This window comes from Periplaneta americana, chromosome 16, assembly GCF_040183065.1.
Source record: "Periplaneta americana isolate PAMFEO1 chromosome 16, P.americana_PAMFEO1_priV1, whole genome shotgun sequence".
NCBI lineage: Eukaryota > Metazoa > Arthropoda > Insecta > Blattodea > Blattidae > Periplaneta > Periplaneta americana.
Window position 1 is genome coordinate 171866794 of NC_091132.1, and position 23346 is coordinate 171890139.

Consider the following 23346-nt stretch of genomic DNA (forward strand, 5'->3'; position numbering starts at 1 on the left):
GAAATTCATATTTAGCATTATAAAATGTAACCATACATAATTATTATTATTATTATTATTATTATTATTCAATAGCAGTCAATGCAACTTTCATTATCAATTCTCTGTACTGTATGAATCATGGCTACTGTAATAGGTTACGATTTTACACATGTTTCATGACTTACTCCATAGTACAGAATTTAAATAATAATATCAGCCAATAAGAAGTTGTCTTATATATGCAAAATCATTACCAACTGCTGTTGAGTAGTTAGAATAGTATTAACGACAGTTAAAGTTAAATGTTGGTTATTTTAAACAAAATTATGTTGGAAAAATGGAAAACATCTTAACAAAACGTTAAAAATAAACCAGCTGTTAATTTAACATTTGTTAAGCTAAATTAAACATTACTTGCAAAAACTGGCCATAAGTGTTTTGGAAAAGAGTTTAACAATAACATTTATTGATACTTAACTTGAAAGATTTTGGGTTATTTTCTCCAGACGAGTTTAAACTTGTGTTAAGGCTGGTTCACGATAAACTGGGAACGGAAATGACAATGGAAATCATGTTAAAATATGTTTTTGAATGAGTGCATTCACAATAGTTAATTGTTTATATTGGTTTAAGCCTGAATTTAAAAAGGAAAATCATTTTCCCCACGTAAGTTCAAACTTTGTATCAAGTATCACGTGGTTTAAACTTAACACTGATATTCGTGTTAAACTTAATTATATGTACAGTATGTGATTTTCCTAGTAGAAGGTTAGTTTCGACTGCTAATATTATAATTAAGTATAACATAAAATTAGAAAATAGTACTGGCATTAGAAAATGGAACAACTTAGTGACATTTTTTTTATGAAATAGAAGATAATAAGTATGATGTGCCAGTGAGATTATGAAGGCCTAGAATTATTCGTGCTAGAGTTCATAGTTAAAAAAAAAAATAATAATAAAAGACGTCCTTTAATAGGTTTAGAATTCGTAAACAATTGTTTTGAATTAGCCAAAGGATGTAATCGTCATTGACACCTTTAACTAGGAAAATAATGCTATTTCTTATCACTTGAAGATATTATGCTTCTGGCAGTTTTATCAATAATGTTTGTGAATAAAGCAGTGATTGTGTGTCTAGCACAAACAAAATAGTTGGAAAAGTCTAAGGACAATAATTTATCACAACATTATAACAGGAGAAGGAATTTGATCCAGCTATTCTAGTTGGAGATAGTGAGTAATATATGCTGTACAAAATTATCTTGATACACCTAATACACCTTATGCGAGTTTAGCATTATATATAAAATGTTTGTACGCAAATATTTTATTATATTATAGTGTGATCACAATGTGTAAAAATTCCACTTAATTAGAATTAGTTGCGTTAGAAGATGAAATGCATGTGTGCTTACATAATAATTTTATTGTATTAATATTTGATTTCTATCACAAAAAGTAGTAAGTTCTATGAAATATGCAATGGTACTTTCTAAGGTACAAGAAACGCGTAATAGCTGGAAACAATATTTATAATTACCAAGATCCTGAGTACATTAGGTGGGCCTTAATTTCGTGCGTTACTGATCACCTTAAAAGCTGGAAGTTGTTTTCTTTAAACTCAATGGGAAAGATGACTTTTACAGAGTAATAATAATAATAATAATAATAATAATAATAATAATAATAATAATAGTTTTATTTTCCCTGGCAGAGTTAAGGACATCACGCCTTCTCTTCCACTCAACCAGCATCAAATCACATACAGAAAAATACATACCGGTATACAAATATTAACTTAAAATAATAATAAACATTATCAAGTAAAAAAGAGAGACTGAATACATATCCACAATCAGTATTAACTTTAAAATAACAATAATAAAAAATACATATAATAAAAAAGAGACTGAATACATAATCACAAATGGGAAAATACATTCTAGTATACAAGTATTAACTTAAAAAAAAAAAGAATGAATACAGATGAATATAATCTCACAACTAAAGGAATAGTACAATTAGTATGATCAGCACAGCACGTGTTACATTGAGACAATGACAATTACCTAGATATTAGTGTTAATGGAAAAATAAAGTAATGACTGTGTAAAATAATAATAATAATAATAGTAATAAAAATTATACCTTAAAAAACTAATTCTGTGCATTTAAAACATTTCTAAACAACCTAATTTTAAACAACTGAAGACTAAGACTACCCCTGATTTCCAGCGGCAGAGTAAGGAAAAATGTTACACGAAATTAATTTTTATATGTATTAAAATGGATCCAGATATTTCTTATGATAATGCGATGTTGCAAAGCATGTATTATACAAACTAGCCTATCAGAGGAATCGGGAATAATTTCCAAGAAGTTCAAGGAAACAGTGGATTCAATGGTGCCACACAACACTTCACATGCGTACAAGTAGTTTTGTAAAAATATTAAATAGTTGCATTTCTACATTTTTTTGATTATAGCATTAAACGTTTATAAAACCTATTATGTGTGCATTTTGAACACGCGACTCAAGGTCAAGGAATGGACTGCATTTGCCAAGTGTGCTTACCCCAGCCCTGGACCATTCTCCTCAACTGAAATAAACAGGGACACCTGGAATTACCAGTGCTCGAGTTCAATGACTCGAGCGTGGTTGGTACTTTTTACTTGACTTGATCTGCCAGTTCGAAATTCACGGATAATAGCATGTTGACACTAAATGACGCGCCATCGATTTACTTGACTCTGATTGGCCAGGTTCGATCGATCATATAGTTGAGCTGTTCCTTCAGTAGAGCCAATACAAGTGGAGCCTCCAGCATATAGACAACATTCGTTTAAATGGGTGGTGTGTCCTTTCTTGTAAACGAGTCCTAGAAATTTCTGAAGAAAATGAAAGCACTTTTAAACTAAATGCTGAAGTTGAACGACTTTAATTTAGACCAAGTTTAATTTAAATTGGAGAAGATGGCTCATTAATCATTAATTGATTCTGAGATATAGAGTGCACATAACGTGAGTTTTGCTGTTAAGAACCTCTGCAATTTGGAACTAGAGATTGAATTTCTAAGCAATATCACTCACATTAATGAAGTTAGCTGTAACATACCTAGTTTAATGTTATGTTTTATTTAACGACGCTCGCAACTGCAGAGGTTATATCAGCGTCGCCGGATGTGCCGGAATTTTGTCCCGCAGGAGTTCTTTTACATGCCACTAAATCTACTGACATGAGCCTGTCGCATTTAAGCACACTTAAATGCCATCGACCTGGCCCGGGATCGAACCCGCAACCTTGGGCATAGAAGGCCAGCGCTAGACCAACTCGCCAACCAGGTCGACCATACCTAGTTAAGACATATATTTTCAGCAGGTTATTTTACGACGCTTTATGAACATCTTAGGTTATTTAGCGTCTGAATAAGATGGTGATAATACCGGTGAAATGAGTCCGGGGTCCAGCATCGAAAGTTACCCAGCATTTGCTCATATTGGGTTGAGGGAAAACCCGGGAAAAAACCTCATCCTATTAAAAACCGAATTTGATCTTACTGCAAGTACAGAAAAAAATACAAGGAATTCAATTTCGATAGTCTCTTCCCTATATAAAAAAACACATTGGTGGCTGCATATTCTGTGTTTAGCGTACGGTTCTTAAAAACTAATTATTAAAGAGGGCAATATTCACTTTAGACATATTTCCTATTTTTTTATTCGTGCATATTGTTCTCAAAGTTCTCGTTTAGGTTCATGAATATTCAATTTAATCGTATTTATATTCTGCATTCTGCAGATTTCCCTATCCTCCTCGGGGAATCGCTCAATATTATACAGGTTTACGTTATTATTTATTGTAAATTAAATTAAATTATGAGGTAAGAAAATATTGAATTATATTAAATTATATCAGGTTATGCAAAATAACAGTAAATACAATTCTGGCACGCACAGAAAACCAACAAGCGGAAAAAATGTAGCACATGACAAAACATAGGCCTACAACATGTTGCACCGCGTGGAACGCTCCTGCCATATGACGGTAAAACTTCGCATAAGATACCCCTATTCCACAGATATCACAACTGAAAGGCATCTTGGTTAAGCGACGGCATATACTTTTTAGACATTCCTATCACGGGAAACTTCCCCTCCACACATCGCATTCAAATGGTCTTTGGCAGATATACGGCGGGTATAAACGAAAAGATGTCTCTATTCTGGAAAATTGATTATACAGACATCACATCTGAATACCTTCAGCGAATGTGAATGATCACGTGTTTCCTTAAGGTTCCCAACTGTGTGAAACTCTTTCCACAATGCAAACATTTAACTCGTCCTTCGCCCGTGTGGATGCGAGTGTGTCTCTGAAAACTCGACGGCGTTGAGAGACACTTCCCACACACATCGCATTTGAATCGCCTTTCGTCTGTGTGAACGCGTAGATGTGTCTTTAGATATGCTAATATTGGGTAACACTTTCCACACAGATCGCATTTGAATGGTCTTTTGTCAGTGTGTATGCGTCCATGTTTGTTTAAATAATTCGAAGTTAAGAAAAACTTTCCACATATCTCGCATTTGAATGGCTTTTTCCCAGTGTGTAAGGGTGTATGCCTGCTTAAATGTAATGAAGATGAGAAACACTTTCCGCAAAAATCGCATTTGAATGGTTTTTCGCCGGTATGTATTCGTGCATGTACTTTTAAATCGCCCGATTCTTTGAAACTCTTCGCACACACCTCGCATTTGTATGGCCTCAGCCCGGTATGGGTGCGTACATGCCTTATTAAATGCCCCGCTCTTGAGAAACACTTCCCACAATGCTGGCATTTCACAGGCTTTTCGCCAGTGTGTACTCGTCCATGCATTTTTAAATCTGCCGATGCCGAGAAAAATTTCCCACACACATCGCATTTGAATGGCATTTCCCCAGTATGAATGAATACATGTCTGTTTAAAAGGCGCAATGTTGAGAAACACATTCCACACTCATTGCATTTGAATTGTCTTCTGCAAACTTGTTTACTTGAATGTCTGTTTAAAAAGAACGATGAAGTAAAATTCTTCCCACAGAGGTCGCATTTTAATTTCTCTTCGGCAGTGTGAATGCGTGCGTGTTTTGTTAAAACACTCGATTTACTAAAACCTTTGCCACACACGTCGCATTTGAATGGCTTTTCGCCGCTGTGTAGGCGCTTATGTGTTTTCAAAATTGCCGAAGCCGTGAAACACTTTCCGCACAATTCGCACTTAAATGGTCTCTGCCCAGTGTGTGTGCGTAAATGCGTCTTACGAATTCGTGACGTTAAGAAACACTTTCCACACAAGTCACATTTGAATGTTTTTTCAGCACTGTGTATGAATGCGTGTGTTTTTAAACTTTCAGGTGCTGAGAAACACTTTCCACACACCTCACATTTGAATGGTTTTTCCCCAGTGTGAATGCGTGCGTGTCTCTTCAAGTGCGTAGTTCCTGTGAAGCTCTTCCCGCACACCTCACATACGCATCGCTTTTCTCCGCTGTGAACTCGTGCATGTATAGTTAGGTTGCCCGGTTCTGAGAACCTCTTCCCACAAACCTCACACATGAACGACTTTTCACCTACGTGCATGCGTGCATGACTACTCAATTGTGACGATTCTCTAAAAGATTTTCCACACTCGTCGCATTTGAACGGCCTTTCCCGTTTGTGTGTGCGTACATGCCGCGTTAAATGCCCCAATCCAGAAAAACACTTTCCGCATACCTTGCACGTAAATGGTTTTTCGCCCGTGTGAACGCGTATATGTCGCTCTAATTCTGCAAATCGTAAAAAACACTTTCCACAAATGTCGCATTTGAATGGCTTTTCGCCTGAGTGAATGCGTATATGTTGCTTTAATAATTTTAAATTTGAGAAACACTTTCCACAGCTATCGCACTTGAATGGCTTTTTTATCGCGTGTGTGTTCAAATGAAGTTTCAGAGATTGCGCTGTTGCAAAAACCTCGTCGCATATGTCACACTTAATAGATTTACGGTTCACGCCGCTGCTGCTGCCACTCTGTACGGAATCGTCTTCTTCAAGATCGATGCTGGCGTGTTCTCTAGACACGCTCTTCTCTACATTATCCACACTCCTGAAATGAATATGAAATTTATGTCACCACAAGAGATTGGGAAACGATATACATGTAAGTAATTTTTGAACAGGTCCAACAATAACATCACCTTGAAATCTCATAATGCTGAGGGGTCCCGGGTTCGATTACCGATGCAGGAACGAATTTTTGTCGTATTAAATGGTGATAATACACATTGGCTACCTCACAGCAGTCGTGTAATATTCAATGAGGGGGGCGAGACCTCATATATAATGAATATGTGATGTATTAAGTGTTAGCAGTTGTCACAAACTGATGTTGAATATGGCCAGAAAGTCATTTAAATATGCGCTCCTGTATGTATGACTTACACTGTCTAAAGTGCAGGTAGTAAGGCCGTAAGACATTACGAGAGGAGTTCGGCCGGCACCGTGGATCGTGTCCCGGCATAGCTCAGTTGGAAAGAGCGCTCAGTGCGTAGAGCTGAGAGGTCCCGGGTTCGATTCTCGGTGCCGGAACGAATTTTTCTATTAAATGGTGGTAAGACGAAGGAAAATTCTATTTATTGTAGATGATATGAACCGATGTGTTGTAAGAAAATATATAGAAGAATTTTATACCGTTCAGAAAGAAGTTTCAACATTGAATAAATTACTGACCCTTTCGAGAGAGGCAGTAATTTGCAAGGTTGGAGAGAAAAACTATGGAAAGTGATTCGAGACATGGGATTTAGGTTTAAAATTGTAGAAATACAGGATGTATTTTGATTGAAAGAAATAATATTTAGCATGGAGGACAAGTTATTTAAGACACCGTTTCACGTAATTTTGGCAACATCCCTATTGGGCAAGGTTCGTGGCCTGCTGTTTAACGTGGTGGGAGGAAAGCGGGTGGAATGGAATGAGTACAGGCGTTAACTTTTCCAAGAACGACGACAGCGCTGAAGGGGCACAGATCCGATGGTCCACCATTGAAATATGAAATACATAATGTTTATATATTATCTTCACAAAATATATATTATATTCTATAAACTCACCTTCCTGGATCTTTCGGGAGAAGGATAACTCCAACCTATGTTTCTTACAATTTATAGTACTACAAACGTCTCCTTGTCCTATATTATTATTCTAATTATTGTATTTTAGCCATTTACAGTTATTACAAACGACAACGATCATTTCACAGTTTACATACCTTTTCACAAAAATGCGAAATACGGCACAGTCAATGCCTTTTCGATCAGGCCGTAATGTATGTTCGGATCTTCTATTTCAGTGTATGGAGCTCAGTGAAATATTATAACTTTATTGCGTATCATTGCTAAGCTTTATTTAGTGTAATGTGTCCATAAGTTCCGTTTGATCTTTGTTGCATAATATGTTGCAGAAATAATTACAGAACTGTGTTACGGTATTTTAATGTGAAGAGAATTTTACATGTCAACATAATCTGTTCGCGTCAACATTTCAAGTTCAGAATGGAAGCTATTTTGAGGTTTAATAAAAAAGAATTTATATTGTGATTTCAATTTAGCACATCTATTTTTCTTAATTTTAGAGAAAACATTTAAAATACCACTCCTATGAAATTAATGTACGTACAATAGTGTTACTTCGTCTCTTAAGTAGTAGATAAATACAATAATTCTGTACTCACTTTTAGTATTAAAATACAGACAAATTGAATGTCTGGGGTGTCATACATGACATTATGCTTAATTATAATATATGATTGCGAATTTAGGAATATAAATTGAAAAATGAGTTCTATTCAGTCAATACTTAACATAATAAACACAATAAAACATGTCATAATAACATTTAGAGATTTAAAAACAAACGTTTTCGCCAATTTAATTACGAATTTGATAACAAAACGCTTAAATAAATTTAAAGCAGAAGCCAAAACTAATAGCACGTTAGTAAGTTCTGTCAAAAAGACTAAAACCACCCACTGGAAACCCATGACATTTTTCGGTAATGTATCATACAAATTAAGTAACCTGTTTAGTAAAGAATAAATTAACGTAGCATTCCGTACCAACAACAAACTTAATAATACGATTCCCAATAACATTCAAAATTACAATAAATTTGCCAATAGCGGTATCTATCTATTTCAATGTAAAACTGTCCCAGTAAATACGTTGGCAAAACAAAACGGAACTTTCGCACGCGTTACAAAGAGCACGTCTCTGACTTCAAATTCAATAGGAATAAATCAAAGTTTGCCACGCATCTCATTTCCCTTAATCACGAACTTACTGGCATAGAAGAAGCCCTTCAGGTCTTAAAGACTATTAACAATCATAATTATATGAATGCTACGGAGGAACTATATATTGCCACCTTTTCTAATAATAATGATAGCCCGCTCCTTAACGAACAATACCCAAATTCAAATAACCCGCTGTTTAAAATCACACGCAAGTAACGGTCACTCATCCACTAGTCATGCAACGTATACAGTTTTCGTCATACGCTAATACTTAATGTAAAGATCAGTCGTGTCGCCGGCCTTATAGATTTCAAGATGTTCTTCCATTTTTTGTAAGTATTGTTTTAGAAGATTTAAATAATCTTAAATGCTTCTAAATATTCTTTCATTCTATCCTTACAATTTACACGATCTTTCCTGCTGTCCATAACGGCCACACGACCGACCTGTTCGTAGCATCATCAAATCTATCTTGAAAACTGTATCTGCAATGACAGAAGAGTTTTGCTGTTTCCTTGGTTCACACACGCCTCTTTCTACACAGTGATTCTTCACACATCGTGGAGGCTTTTTGCTATATACTATTGTCTGTTTTTAAGTGATATTACAGTTGTAACTTTGGTTTTTAACGTCATATACCAAGTGTTCATTTTTTATAACATGTTCCATTCGACCTACACGACCTGAAGATGCCAATCAAAATTGGCGAAAACGTTTGTTTTTAAATCTGTGTAAATGTAATTATAACATGTTTTATTATGTTTTATGTTAAGTATTGACTGAATAGAACTCATTTTTCAAATAACATTGAGCTTAACGGTACCAATATGCCTTTCAAATTAGGAATATAAGTTAAATATAGTAAACATAACCTATAATTTACATATGAATGGTAGGGCATTGGAGATCACTCCATTTAGAAGAAAGGGGCAACTGGTACAGTAAACATAACCTATAATTTCAACATATCTAAATATCCGTGCGGTGCAATTGAAAATGATTAAATCGTGCATAACTGAATGTACAAGAATTTCACAATATTTAATCGAAATAAAGGCAGGTTTTATACATACGAACAACGTAATTTACACACCATAAATAATATTACATCTTAACTTGCAAGTGAATTATGTCTGAAGTGTCTCATAATCTTTGTTTTAAATTTTATTAATGGAATTACACTACATTTTGGAGAAACATATGTTACTGTTTATGCATTCCAACTAATTTATATGGTTGAAACGCCGACCTTCGTGATCGGGTTAAGCGAGTTACATGATCTGCCTTACGGCCTGTATTAGATCACGATGGCTGTGGCACAGGCTATTGTTCCTAGTACTCACAGCGCTCCAAGCGGCTAGCAACTATCGCGACAAATGCAAAAATCACCCCAAGCTTTGTGACTGTATATAGTAGACTGTCGCGTTACTAAGAATAACCATTCAAAATAGTAGATAATACTAGTATCATACATTAAAAAAATTTACTTCCCACATCTTCATTAAATGAAGTTCTGAAAGAATATAAGAATCAAAATTCATTTAGTAAACTCACCTCTCAGTCAACACTTCATCCCCTTCCGAAGTTGATCCCACTATCTGTGCCTCCTCAACTCTCTCCACATCCAACAAATCTTCCTGGAAAATTGAGTAAATAATGAAGGGAGCTTTTACTTACTGACCACATCAGTCATTGGTTTCCTATGTCACACACCTCACTATTCAAACCTAGTCAGACCAACCTAAGTTTTCGGTAAGGTTGTAATGACATTAAAAAAATATGCAATTAATTCCCCTGATCTGCACTGTTTTAAATCCTTCATACAATCTTTCTTAAATGCAGGCTATTTTCAATGTATTGAAAGAAATGGGAATCAAGTTTCACCTTCCAAAATATGTCTGTCATATAAAAATGACCTGCAATATAAGTAATAACACGAATTTGAAAGAATATTTGAAATAAATTAACAGTAAGAAGGTTATATATTCAAACACCAATACATTTTGATGTTGAAAGTGCTATTAGCTCAAATTGCAGACTATCTAACACAACATAAAGTAAAGATTTTGCCATCACACTATCCTAACATAACCTAATCTCTATTTTATAACTGTAAGTCCAGAAGATTACAGAAAATCTGAATATGGAACATGAACTGTCAAATAAGTTGTATCATTATTACTGTTATTACAGCTCGATTCAGCGATAATGGCCCCTGTCCTTGGTTTTTTTGCTAATGAGCGAGCTGTTTGTTGCGTCATAAGAAAGAAATTTAATCACAAATTTGCATAGGAGGGGAAGAGGAAAGAGGAGGAAAATAATATCTATGCTCGAAGCTGAGGGACACTCATGTCAAGAAAATGTAAGCCAACATGACATTGTTTAGTCAACAGACTTAATGCTTAGTAGCGGGACGTGTGGGAGACTATTGTGTTTCAAGACGGAGTGTACTGCGACATGATAAGAAGGAAGTGTTAAGTGTTATGACTGCGGCCTGACCTGTGTGACCCAGCCAGCCAGTAGTGATGAGTAACTCGCTCTTAGTCTATCTACTTAATTTTTGCAGGGGCCAAAATCCCTCAATCAAGCTGTACTATTATTATTATTATTATTACTATTATTGTTATTATACTGCCATTTGTGAAAAGTGGAACACACTGAAAGAAAGGCCCGAACAACTTCAAACATGGGCCAAGTGTAGAACAGTGTACCATTAATAATTAATTACGTTTCCACAAAGATGGCACCCACATAGGGCCAACAGTAACTCTTATGTCATCGGCAAGGTCAGTGATATGGCTTCCTCAGTCATTACAGACCTTCCAAAAGGAGTGGAAACGGGAAAGCTGGTGCAGGTATGCCTCGTCGACGTGGAAGGGCGCAATATCAGCACGTGAGTGAGTTTGAACGGGCCAGAATGGATGGTCTCCGGGAAGCAGGTTTGTCACAGCGTGACATTTCGACTTCTACAGGGCATTTGCTACGACAGTGACGTGTGTGTGTGTAACCAGTGGATAGAAGAGGGTCGTATGCAGAGACGAGCGGGTATTGGACCATGTAATGTGACCACAGCACGGAATGACCGCCATCTTGTCCACATGGCCGTGACGGACCGTACAGCTTCATCCACAGTGTTGAGTCGACGTTGGAGTACTGAATCTGTCTGTGTCAACGGTTCGACGCCGTCTTTTGAGGGCTGCCCTAGTGGCTCGGATGCCGTTGTGTCAGCTTCCATTGTCCAGACCACCAACTCCTCAAACTGCAATGGGCACATGAACGCCGTCACTGGCGTGCTGAGTGGCTAAATGTAGTGTTTGCGGACGAATCCCGCTTCATCATGGCCTACAATGATGGCTGCTTACGTGTTAGTCGCTACCGTGGTGAACGCAATCTGAGAACCTGCATTGTTGAGCGGCAAAGCGGACAAAAGCCTAGTGTGATGGTTCGAAGCGCCATTGGATACAATATGCGATCTCGCCTCCTACGCATTCAGGGCAATCTGAACAGAAATCGCTACATTAGGGAGGTTTTAGAGCCCGAGGTACTGCCCCTCCTTCAGGCAACTCCACATGCCATATTTCAGCAGGACAATGTCCGGCCACATGTGGCAGGGATTATGCAAGCCTTCCTCGAAAAGCGAGGGGTATCACTGCTTCCCTGGCCTGCACGTTCGCCAGACAAGTCCCCCATCGAATATGTCTGGGACACGGTTGGTTGGCAATTTGTTAGTCATGGTCCTCCAGCACCCACTCTTGAGGCTGTGTGGACTCGCATACAAACTGCGTGGCGGGAGATTCCCCAGAAACACATTATTCATGCCACGACGCTTACAGGCTCTGATTGCAGAGCATAGAGGCTTCACACCATACTGAAATCTCACAGTCACAGATCCGGTACAGATCTGTAATTCCAATCTTTTGTGTATTGTCATGTACCTAATCTGTGGTATCAATTTCATTTCAGTCACATGTATCCTTCTTGGTGTTCCAATTTCCACAACCATTAACTTAGTGTATTATTATTAATATTAATTTGTTTCCTATAAACTGTCTTCTTAAGAAAGAGGACCTGCTCATGTTTTATTTGTATTGTACAAGTCTTTACATCTGTTTGAACCCTTGATTCACTAACTGCTACATCAGTAGCAGCAGAAGAAACAAAATTTCGTAACTTTAAGATGAAATCTGTTCCAAGGCACAATATTTTCCCTGTATTCGTGATAGTTCTCTGTTTTACGTCAGATCTAAAATGACAACCGTCCAATTTGTGAACGTAATGGAAAATGGGAAAACAGATAATACAAATCGAGACTGTTAGTAGATCAGACATTCTTAAAACTGAGCTACCGGCATAACTATATTGGCAGTGAACCACTTACATCAAGTTCAGTTTTCACCACAGGAAAGGTAATAGGCACTGGAGTGGGGTCTTCAACCTTTAAGCCTGATATGGTATCGCAACTCTGGTCCACGCATTCTGTGTTCATGCCAGTCACTTCCAGATGCGAGGAATTCCCTTCCTACAGAACAAAAAGACATCGAGAATAACTTTATTAGCTAATATTATTCAGACAACTGTATCTGTGGGAATGACTGGATATATTACACGGTTCACATTTCAAGTGACAAATTTCCTGGGAATAATTTGTCTCGTGACGAAACTTTTCTACTAAGTAATTCAAGTTTCTGGTAGTGGAACTGGAAACAAGCCATTTCCATTCTCCTAATTCTGAAATCAATGCTCCTTCTATTTCTTGGCCTTTTTATTGCTCTCTCTGATCTTTTATATTCTTTGAACATAGTTTGTTCTCTGAAAACTTTGTAACTGACTCGAAAATTGTCTCTAGTAAATCATACGACAGCATTTTAAGACTTATCTAATCTCAAATGTAAACCATATAATAAATGCAGATTCACTACAATATATGCAAACACATACATGCTTGTGTTTCTTTGACAGATGAAACTATAGCTTCCTTTGTAGCATATGAAGAAAGAAACTTAGCTTCTAATGTCTACTCTGATATCAAATCAAAATGTGAACTGCCCTATAGGATTAAGTCAAAGGACAGAAGTCTTTGATAATTCCAAAAGTAAGACAGTCTAATATTTAGACAAAATAATAGATTAACTAAATATTGGAGGAGTTTAAATCAACAGAAATGAAAACATATCGAGCAATCAAAACATAGATAATGGAATGAGGTTCACTGCTAAAAAGAAAAATAAATATTCACAAGAAAGACCTTCAGCTAAAGAAATCCAGTCAATAAGAGAGAGTTTCACGCAGCCAAATTCACCAGTTCTAAATATTCTTTCATTCACGTATCACTTGCACACTTTGTAGGTCTAAATATTTTCAGTTCTGTAGTTAACACAAGTTTTAATATTGCTACAGACCTATCTTGCATAATGCAATGTAATAAGATTGATATGTTATAATTGAGTATTGGTTATTTTTCATTTTATGCACTGCATTCCATTTTAACTGTTATAATAAATATAGCATTCTTTATGGAAATGAATGATTCATTTGAAGGTTATAATTCCGTCAACCATATTTCCACTATAAGATAAAATTGATTGCAGATGACGCAAAAAATATGAAATATTTTATATGATGTTGAATATTTATTGAAGAATTTACGTAACAAAAATATCCTCGAGATTTCTAATTTATATAGAAGTCCTAACGAAATATATATATATTTTTTCTTTTGTCTGAAATAAAATTACATTACTCACAGAAAATGAGGAGCAGTCAGAATCTAAAATCTTTCAAGCACACTCTACTTCGAAATGTTTTTACTGAACAGAACTATACTCTTGCGGAAGTCTCAAAATAGTCCTAGATGACCAAGTTGTTACTTTTCTTCTCCTCTCTCCCGTTTTTTTTCCTTGTTATTATCTTGATCTATTATTTAATCAATTGTATCTTTATGGCATATTGTACGATTTTGCTTATTAAGCATTTGTATCTGTATAGCATGTAATACGATTTTGCTATTCAACTTTTTATGTGTTGCAACCCACATGTATTTTTCTTTTACTATGCCTATATTAACTGTATACCATATCTCAAGTGAATTAATCGGTGTATTTATCTCGAGCAGTTTGTCTTATAAATTGTATATATATTCTCATCATGTTATGTAACTGATCTACTTTATTTTAAATTCTCCTGATATTATGTAACTGATGTTGACTATTCGTAATTTTCTATTATATTTTATGTAATTTCTATGGTAGACTGGCAGTGCATACCCAGTTAATTTTTACACAGCCTCGATAATCTTGTCGCGAGCCTCTAGTTACCAAGAGACTTTTAATTTATTCTACTTAATTTAAAGTGTGAAATGTTCTCCACTGTTCGACAAACACTCACAGACAATACATACAAAGAATTTTGCATTTACCTCTGATGAAGCCTTATTTTCTTCCATTCTGTGTGTTAGCATGTGTCAGTATGCCCAAAGATCATCCTCAGACTCCACCTTGATCAAATCCACAACTGTAAGTAGAGGTTATGTAACTATAATCTTTATGGCAACTGGACTGCAGGGATAGACCACAAGCTACAAAGATCAAATTCGAATCCCACTTACTGAATACATTTTCACACAAGACCTACTTTATAAAATTAATAATATAACTGGTACTTGTCAGCTGTAGTACTACTACGAAATAGACATAATTTAATATCATATCAACATTCCAACAACATCCTACATTTTTATAAAGAATAAACGACGATACATAATTTATGTTATAGGTATACCTTTCGAGTAAGGAATGGTTTCAGGATTTAGTAGAGATATGATGAATAACAGTAGCGCAGAAGTAGTTCCGGTAATTTAGGAAATGAAAATCGTCGAATTTTTAGTCCAGATTATCTTAATCGTATACGCAAGGCATAACGAAAGGCTAAACTAACCAAACCTAACCTGTCATATATATTCGTATTATAAGCAAGGAGTATAAGCAGAGTACGAAGGGAACTACATCAAGGCTAGTTTAGCCAATACTATAACTGTAAAATTGGTCAAGAGCACAAAAGTATAAGCAGACTCTTACATAAATACGAGGGGGATCCAGGAAATAACGACCGTTTTGTTGTAATAATTAAAAAATATATATATATATTTATTTGAAAAAACAAAGTCTGTTACATAACTGAAGCTTCCTTTACTTCTTTACATAATCATCACCTAAACTACATTTAAACATTTGTCGTATCTGTTCACTAGCTTTAGAATTCCCGTGTTATACTCCTCTGCCGTCAGTTCATTAAGCCAGGTGTTCACTGTCTTCTTCAACTCTTCATCACTTCCAAAACGCGTACCACCCAGAAAGTCTTTCAGCAATTCGTCGAGTGATGTGCGCCTGTCTTGCAAGATTCTGTCGTTCACTTTAGTCTTCAGGTCTTCTGTGATGAGTGATGGGCGTCCGGGTCGAGTTTCATCGTGGACAATTGTTCGCCCATTGTTGAACATTTCGCACCATTTTCTCACATTTCTTTCATTCATTACAGTATCACCATACACTTCTTTCAATTGCCGGTAAATTTCTGCAGGTTTCAAATGTCGGGCATTCAAAAATCGAATCACACTCCTCACCTCACAGTCGGCGGGATTATCAATCACGTCGTTCATTTTGAAGTAACACAAAATGCACAATGGCGACTTGTTGCAACCAGTACTCACAACATAATGAGAACACTTCTAAAGGAAGCCAGTTGACCTTCAAACAAGAAAGGGGAGTCAGCTGCGCGGCGGGTATGCGCGAACGGTCGTTATTTCCTGGATCCCCCTCGTATGAGCAATTCATGGGATCACGTCACCAGCAAGATATAAGCGTAAGAATCACACTGGAGGCGTACTTTCTCAGTCTTAGGGACGTTGGTATTAATAAATTTGTAGGTAATTAACCATAACACGCAGTTGCCTCCCAATAGGATATGAGTGAAAATGTGGGGTTTACATTATTGTTTTCTAAGATATTACAATATAATTTTTATCGCTTCTTCCTTTTATCTTCTTTCACGTCATTCACTGCACTCATTTCCTCTCTCTTTCTACATCTGTTACATATAAATCATGTTAATTTACCTTATGTCCAGCTGATCGAAGAACCTCTCAATTTACAGACAGATGCCTTACCAGTACGCTATGAAGAAATTTTGGAAAACTCTCCTGTTAATATTTCACTTATGGCCGGTTTCACCAACCTTCGTTATCATTATAACGTCTCGTAAAATAATTTAATGACACGTTAGTCAGTTTTTGTTTCACCAAGTATCATTATTGCTAACGCATCTTTAAATTCGACGTTAATTTATTAGGGCTATTCGTCACGTTAAAACAGTAACGATGCGTTAAGAAGTGAACAACATGGCGAACGTAATATTCGGTGATGGAAGTTCTTTATTTAGAACTTAAACATAACGACGAACTTATATGTTGTAATAACACTCGGAATGATCATTTTGAAGATTTAAGTGATAAAGAATTCCACGAAAGCTACACATTAAGGAAATAAGTAGTAAGAATGATTCTAGAAGAAACTGAATGTAGGTTAGAATACGACAGATAGGAATCACCCACTTAACGCCTCTTCAACAGATTCTTCTTGCTTTAAGATACCGTTGCGGGAAGTTTTGAAATAATAATTGATGATATGAACGTGGTATCAAAAGCTGTATTGTCTAGATATGTGAATAAAATATCAGACGTACATCAACATTGCAATAGTCATTATTTCAATAGGCCTAATAAGCTTATAGCTAAATTGTCTGTTGTCACAGACAACATAGATTGTGTACATGTCCCAATCGTATATTCTGGCAGTAATATAGCCAAAAGATTCTGCAATAGAAGATCCTGTTTTTCATTCAATATTCAAACAATTGGATAGGCCTATGTAACGCTCCGAATAGAAAAATTGTGGCTAAACTAGCGCTGAGGTAGTTTCCTTCGTACTCTGCTTATACACCTTGCACATACGAATCTGTGACAGGTTACGTTTGATTAGTTTAGGTTTTTGTTATGCCTTGCATATACGATCAACTGAATTACCACAAAAAATCACTTATAAATTCAACGATTTTCACTTCTGAAACCAGCAGAACTACCTCAGCGCTAGTTTAGTTGTAATAGGTTAGAATACGACAGATAAGAATCACCCACTTAACGCCTCTCCACAGATTCTTCTCGGTTTAAGATAATGTTACGGTCTACACAGATAGCACAACATTCCAAAGGAGGATGCCTTTTAAATGAATAGGGTGCAAAGAGATTTTCTTTTAGGAGACAATGGATACCCCTTAAAATCCAATTTAATGACATCTCTCCTGAATCCTTCCACACAAGCATGACAAAATTGTTACAGGGTACTAATAAATCTGCATGAAATACAGTGGAAAAGTAGTATGCAATTTATGGAAGAGCGATTTCCCGTCTTAAATTTAGGCCTAATATAACTGCTTAGAATGCTTTGTATATAATTAATTGTGCCATCAGTTTGAAGCTGTCGACCTTATAGTCCGCTAAATTTTCTTAGATTTCCTTTAGAAGTTACAATTTAACTGCTCTACATTCCTACTATTTACATTTGGAAGCATCTGTCTTTTTGTTTTTAATTGCGGTATGACAACTTATTGCATTTAGGAAGATGTTCTTAAAATTACAGCCTCTTACCCGTTTGCTTATGATTGTTTCCTCATGCCAAACAAAGTCAGCCATGATCATATGTAACCAATGAAATTCGCGATTTTGAAGCCATGGTCGTATGAAAAACAAAACATGCAAGATACATGTACAAAATCCCCTCGTTAGTAAACGCCTGTTAATTTTAAAGATACGAGGCTTGTGGCCGGTTTCACCAAGCTTCTTTAAATCAGCACAAACGACTTGTCAACAAATGGATCGTTTAATTTTAACGGGATCTTTAAAAGTTGACTGTTTCACCAAGCCTCGTATCTTTAAAATTAACAGGCATTTACTAACGAGGGGATTTTGTACTTGTATATTGCATGTTTTGTTTTTCATACGACCATGGCTTCGAAATCGCGAATTTCATTGGTTACATATGATCATGGCTGACTTTGTTTGGCATGAGGGAACAATCATAAGCAAACGGGTAAGAGGCAGTAATTTTAAGAACATCTTCCTAAATACAGTATGTTGTCACACCGCAATTAAAAAAAAAGACAGCTGCTTCTAAATGTAAATAATAGGAATGTAGAGCAGTTAAATTGGAACTTCTAAATGAAATCTAAGAAAATTTAGCGGACTATAAGGTCGACAGCTTGATAATTGATGCCACACAAAGCATTCTAAGCAGTTATATTAGGCCTAAATTTAGGACGGGAAATCGCCTCTACCATAAATTGCATACTACTTTTCCACTGTATTTCATACAAATTTATTAGTAACAATTTTGCCATGCTTGTGTGGCAGGATTCAGGAGAGGTGTCATTAAATTGAATTTTAAGGGGTATCCATTGTCTCCTAAAAGAAAACCTCTTTGCACCCTTTTCATTTAAAAGGCATCCTCCTTTGGAATGTTGTGCTATCCGTCTAGACCGTAGCATTATCTTAAACCGAGAAGAATCTGTTGGAGAGGCGTTAAGTGGGTGATTCCTATCTGTCGTATTCTAACCTATTACAATTTCAATAAACTAGCGCTGAGGTAGTTCTGCTGGTTTCAGAAGTGAAAATCGTTGAATTTATAAGGGATTTTTTGTGGTAATGCATTTGATCGTATATGCAAGGCATAACAAAAACCTAAACTAATCAAACGTAAACTGTCACAGATTCGTATGTGCAAGGTGTATAAGCAGAGTACGAAGGAAACTACCTCAGCGCTAGTTCAGCCACAATTTTTCTATACAGAGCGTTACATAGGCCTATGAAATTGTTTGAATATTGAAGGAAAAATATGTTCTTCTATTGCAGATTCTTTTGGCTATATTACTGCCAGGATATACCATGCGATTGGAACATGTACACAATCTATGTTGTATATGACAACATAAAATTTAGCTATAAGCTTATTAGGCCTATAGAAATAATGACTATTGTAATGTTGATAGTACGTCTGATAATTTATTCACATATCTAGACAATATAGCTTTTGATACCCCGTTCATATCATCAATTACCATTTCAAAACTTCCCGCAACGTTATCTTAATGCGAAAAGAATGTGTTGAAGAGGCGTTAAGTGGGTGATTTCTATCTGTCGTATTCTAACCTATACAGTATACCGGTATTCAGTTTCTTCTAGAATCATTCTTACTACTTATTTCCTTAATGTGTAGCTTTCGTGGAATTCTTTATCACTTAATCTTCAAAATGATTATTCCGAGTGTTATTACAACATATAAGTTCGTCGTTATGTTTAAGTTCTAAATAAAGAACTTCATCATCGAATAATTACGTCCGCCATGTTGTTGACTTCTTAACGCATCGTTACTGTTTTAACGCGACGAATAGGTCGTAATAAATTAACGATGAATTTAAAGATGCGTTAGCAATAATGATACTTGGTGAAACACAAAAACTGACTAACGTGTCATTAAATTATTTAACGAGACGTTATAATGATAACGAAGGTTGGTGAAACCGGCCATTGGTGAAACAGTCAAATTTTAGAGATCCCGTTAAAATTAAACGATCCATTTGTTGACAAGCCGTTTGTGCTGATTTAAAGAAGCTTGGTGAAACCGGCCATTAATATTATTAGATATTAATAATTACACATCAATGGGTAGCGTCAGTAATAAATATATCTATCATCAGAGAACACATAATTTTCATTTGAGGATAGGGGAGGAAGACAGAAACTAGCTGCCCTCCAAATTATATCCTTATCTACAGTCTATACAAAACTAGAAAGGTATTGATAGTTCTAGGACTTATAGGTATCACCATAGCAACCGCTCAAACTAGCCAATCACAGTCTATGCCGACAGGTCGGCGTTGCGAGTACGTGGCAGCCAGCTTTTTTGTTAGGAAGAGTTGAATTTTCGTTCCTGTGTCGCAGCTGATATCGTCTTCGTAGTTATTCTGGCGGCATGTATATTTATGATACCGACAACGTTAAAAAGATGCTACGAGATGCGGAATCTTGCACAACAATGTTTCTTCTCTGTACACTATCGTGAAGAATTTATGATTTAAACATAAAAATAAAACTCAATGGCTGCAAGATGTTACTGGAGATAACTGAGAATATATTTGGTCTTTTTAATCTTTCTTCAAGGTTGTGTACAACAAACCTTTACAGAAGTGTGCATATACCGCGGAAAGTCAATAATATTGCATACGTGCATTTTTAAAAACATACTGCTGAGCTATTTATACCCGAACCACCACTTTCTGAAGTCGACATTGCGATAGAAATTCTGAAAAATTATATATCTCCAGGTATCGATTAAATTGCAGCAGAATTAAAACGACAGGGTGGAAGCGCATTAACTAACGAAATGTATAAGCTCGTAGTTGCTATTTTGGAAAAGGAAATTGTATCAGAACAATGGAAGGAGTCCATAATCGTACCTATCTTTAAGAAGGGGGACAAGGCTAACTGTAGTAACTTTCGAGGAATATCACTTTTGTTGACGTCGTACAAAATGTTGTCCAATATTCTTCTGAGAAGATTAACTCCATACGTAGATGAAATTATTGGTGATCATCAGTGTGGTTTTAGACGTTATAGATCAACTACTGATCAGATATTTTGTATTCGACAGATAATGGAGAAAAAATGGGAGTATAAAGGTACAGTACATCAGTTAATCATACATTTCAAAACGGGATATGACTCGCTTAAGAGAAAAGTTTTATATGATATTCTTATTGAATTTGGTATTCCCAAGAAACTAGTTCGATTAATTAAAATGTGTCTCAGTCAAACGTACAGCAGAGTTCGTAAAGGTCAGTTTCTGTCAGATGCGTTTCCAATTCACTGTGGGCTAAAGCAAGGAGATGCACTATCACCTTTACTTGTTAACTTTGCTCTAGAGTATGCCATTAGGAAAGTCCAGGATAACAGAGAGGGTTTGGAATTGAACGGGGTACATCAGCTGCTTGTCTATGCAGATGACGTGAATATGTTAGGAGAAAATCCAGAAATGATTAGGGAAAACACGGAAATTTTACTGGAAGCAAGTAAAGAGATAGGTTTGGAAGTAAATCCCGAAAAGACAAAGTATATGATTATGTCTCGTGCCCAGAATATTGTGCGAAATGGAAATATAAAAATTGGAAATTATCCTTTGAAGAGGTGGAATCACAATTATATTATGATCCAACATTGAGAGTATGCCATGCAAAGTCGAGGATGTCGTTAGAGCGAAAAGAGGGCTGATAAACTATTATGTACACCATATAGGCTTACATTACAAAATATTTTGCCGTTTTGAAATCGGAAAAAATAAATGTTTATTATAATATATTCTGAAAATGAAGTGAAGATCACATAAATGTATTCTTTAATATAGAATTTCAGTAAAACGTAAATGTAGAATTAAAATCAAGCATTTTAACAAAATGCAGTGATTCTATTAACGTGGTCAAATACCATACTCTAATTAGGATACTTAAATATTACCAGTATATGACTATTTCCCTCAAATGAACTAATATTCATAATAGCGAATGACTCACATCGCATACCTGCTACCTGTTTATTTTATCAATAAACGTAGCAGCTAAGTTCCAAACTCGCTGTGAAAGGCAATAACTTTTACAACAGTAACGTAAAATATCGGTACAAATATGATGTAATACATATACCTTAATCAATCTGAATGATAATATATTCAAAACTAAAGTATATGTGTGTACTTACAATATAATATACATTTCCAGATAATTTCGTATTTCAGCGTCCCAAAGTGTGTAAGAAGCGGGAAACGCGTTGCCATGGCACGCCTATGATTGAAGGGGCAGTGACGCTATCGAGAAAGCAGTGCATAGACCGTTGCTTACGAGATTATATACCATTATACGTAATTATATACAACATTATTTATAATCTGGTAAGCAACGGGATAGACAAACATTACCCCAGATTCCAAGCACATTACTTACTTACAAATGGATTTTAAGGAAATCGAACGTTCATTGCCGCCATCACATAGCCCGCCAAGGGTCCAAATCCTGAGCAAGATTCCTGGTCTCTATTCATCATATGCCACCTCCCTCAAATTAATTTTTATATTATTCTACGAACTACGCGTCGAACTACCTAAAAGTGTTCTTCCCTCTGGACTCCCAACTAACACTCTATATGCATTCTGGAATCAGCCATGCATACTACATTCCCTGCCCATCTCAAACGTCTGGATTTAATGTTCCTAATTATGTAAGGTGAGGAATACAAAGCGTGCAGATCTACGATGTGTAATTTTGTCCATTGTCCTGTAACTTTTTCCCTCTTAACCCCAAATATTTTCCTAAGAACTTTAAACATTTTTATGTTGCCTAAAACTTTCCGCTCGTCTTGCTACGACTCGTACCGGTACTCTCCTTCTGTTCATAATTGTTGTTGCTTGTATTTTCTGGAATATTTTTTTGAACAATTTTTCTTCTTCAGTGGACTAAAGTCGCCAACATATGTTAATGTTTCCTTCAAATCTATGATTACTTAATTTCTTCCCATTTCAGTAAATTCAAAGTCACACTGGACAATATAGTAGGGTTGCACATTAATGCCGCTACAAATGGGTTACAGTACTTTGCTGGCACTCTCTTGCATAGAAGAGCATAATATTTCGCAATGTAACACTTTCTTCCTGCAAACAGGGTCTAATTTTGCGTCTTCTCTTTTACTCTCAAGAATGCGTAACTTGTGACTGATTTATCCTTCGTTTCCTAAGAGATTACTTATGACGACATTGAGATGAGTTTAGCATCAGCCACTTCTCCAAACTCCGTGGTCTATCCTTACCCAAATGATACAAACCAGCATAAAATTACAGTAACTTGTAACATTATGCAACTTTCGAGTTTAAAAAATTCATGTCAGGATACCCATAATATACT

The 23346-nt window shown here is 36.0% G+C and overlaps 1 protein-coding gene across 1 annotated transcript; it reads right to left on the reverse strand.

Annotated features, from left to right (window-relative positions):
* Positions 1-1921: 1921 nt before the first annotated feature.
* Positions 1922-22386, reverse strand: LOC138691916 (zinc finger protein 493-like). Its single transcript, XM_069814538.1, has 5 exons — positions 22151-22386; positions 14714-14808; positions 12677-12817; positions 9853-9935; positions 1922-6114 (listed from the first exon to the last, which is right to left on the reverse strand). Exons 2-5 carry the CDS (start codon positions 14753-14755, stop codon positions 4248-4250), a joined length of 2133 nt encoding a protein of 710 aa, XP_069670639.1. The 5' UTR covers positions 14756-14808; positions 22151-22386; the 3' UTR covers positions 1922-4247.
* Between the last annotated feature and the right edge of the window lie 960 nt (positions 22387-23346).

Coding starts and splice junctions, on each gene's coding strand:
- LOC138691916 (XM_069814538.1), bottom strand. CDS start 14,755: ATGCTAACACACAGAATGGAAGAAAATAAGGCTTCATCAGAG. Junction 12,818..14,713: donor AAAATAAGGCTTCATCAGAG/GTAAATGCAAAA, acceptor TTTGTTCTGTAG/GAAGGGAATTCCTCGCATCT. Junction 9,936..12,676: donor TGGTGAAAACTGAACTTGAT/GTAAGTGGTTCA, acceptor TCAATTTTCCAG/GAAGATTTGTTGGATGTGGA.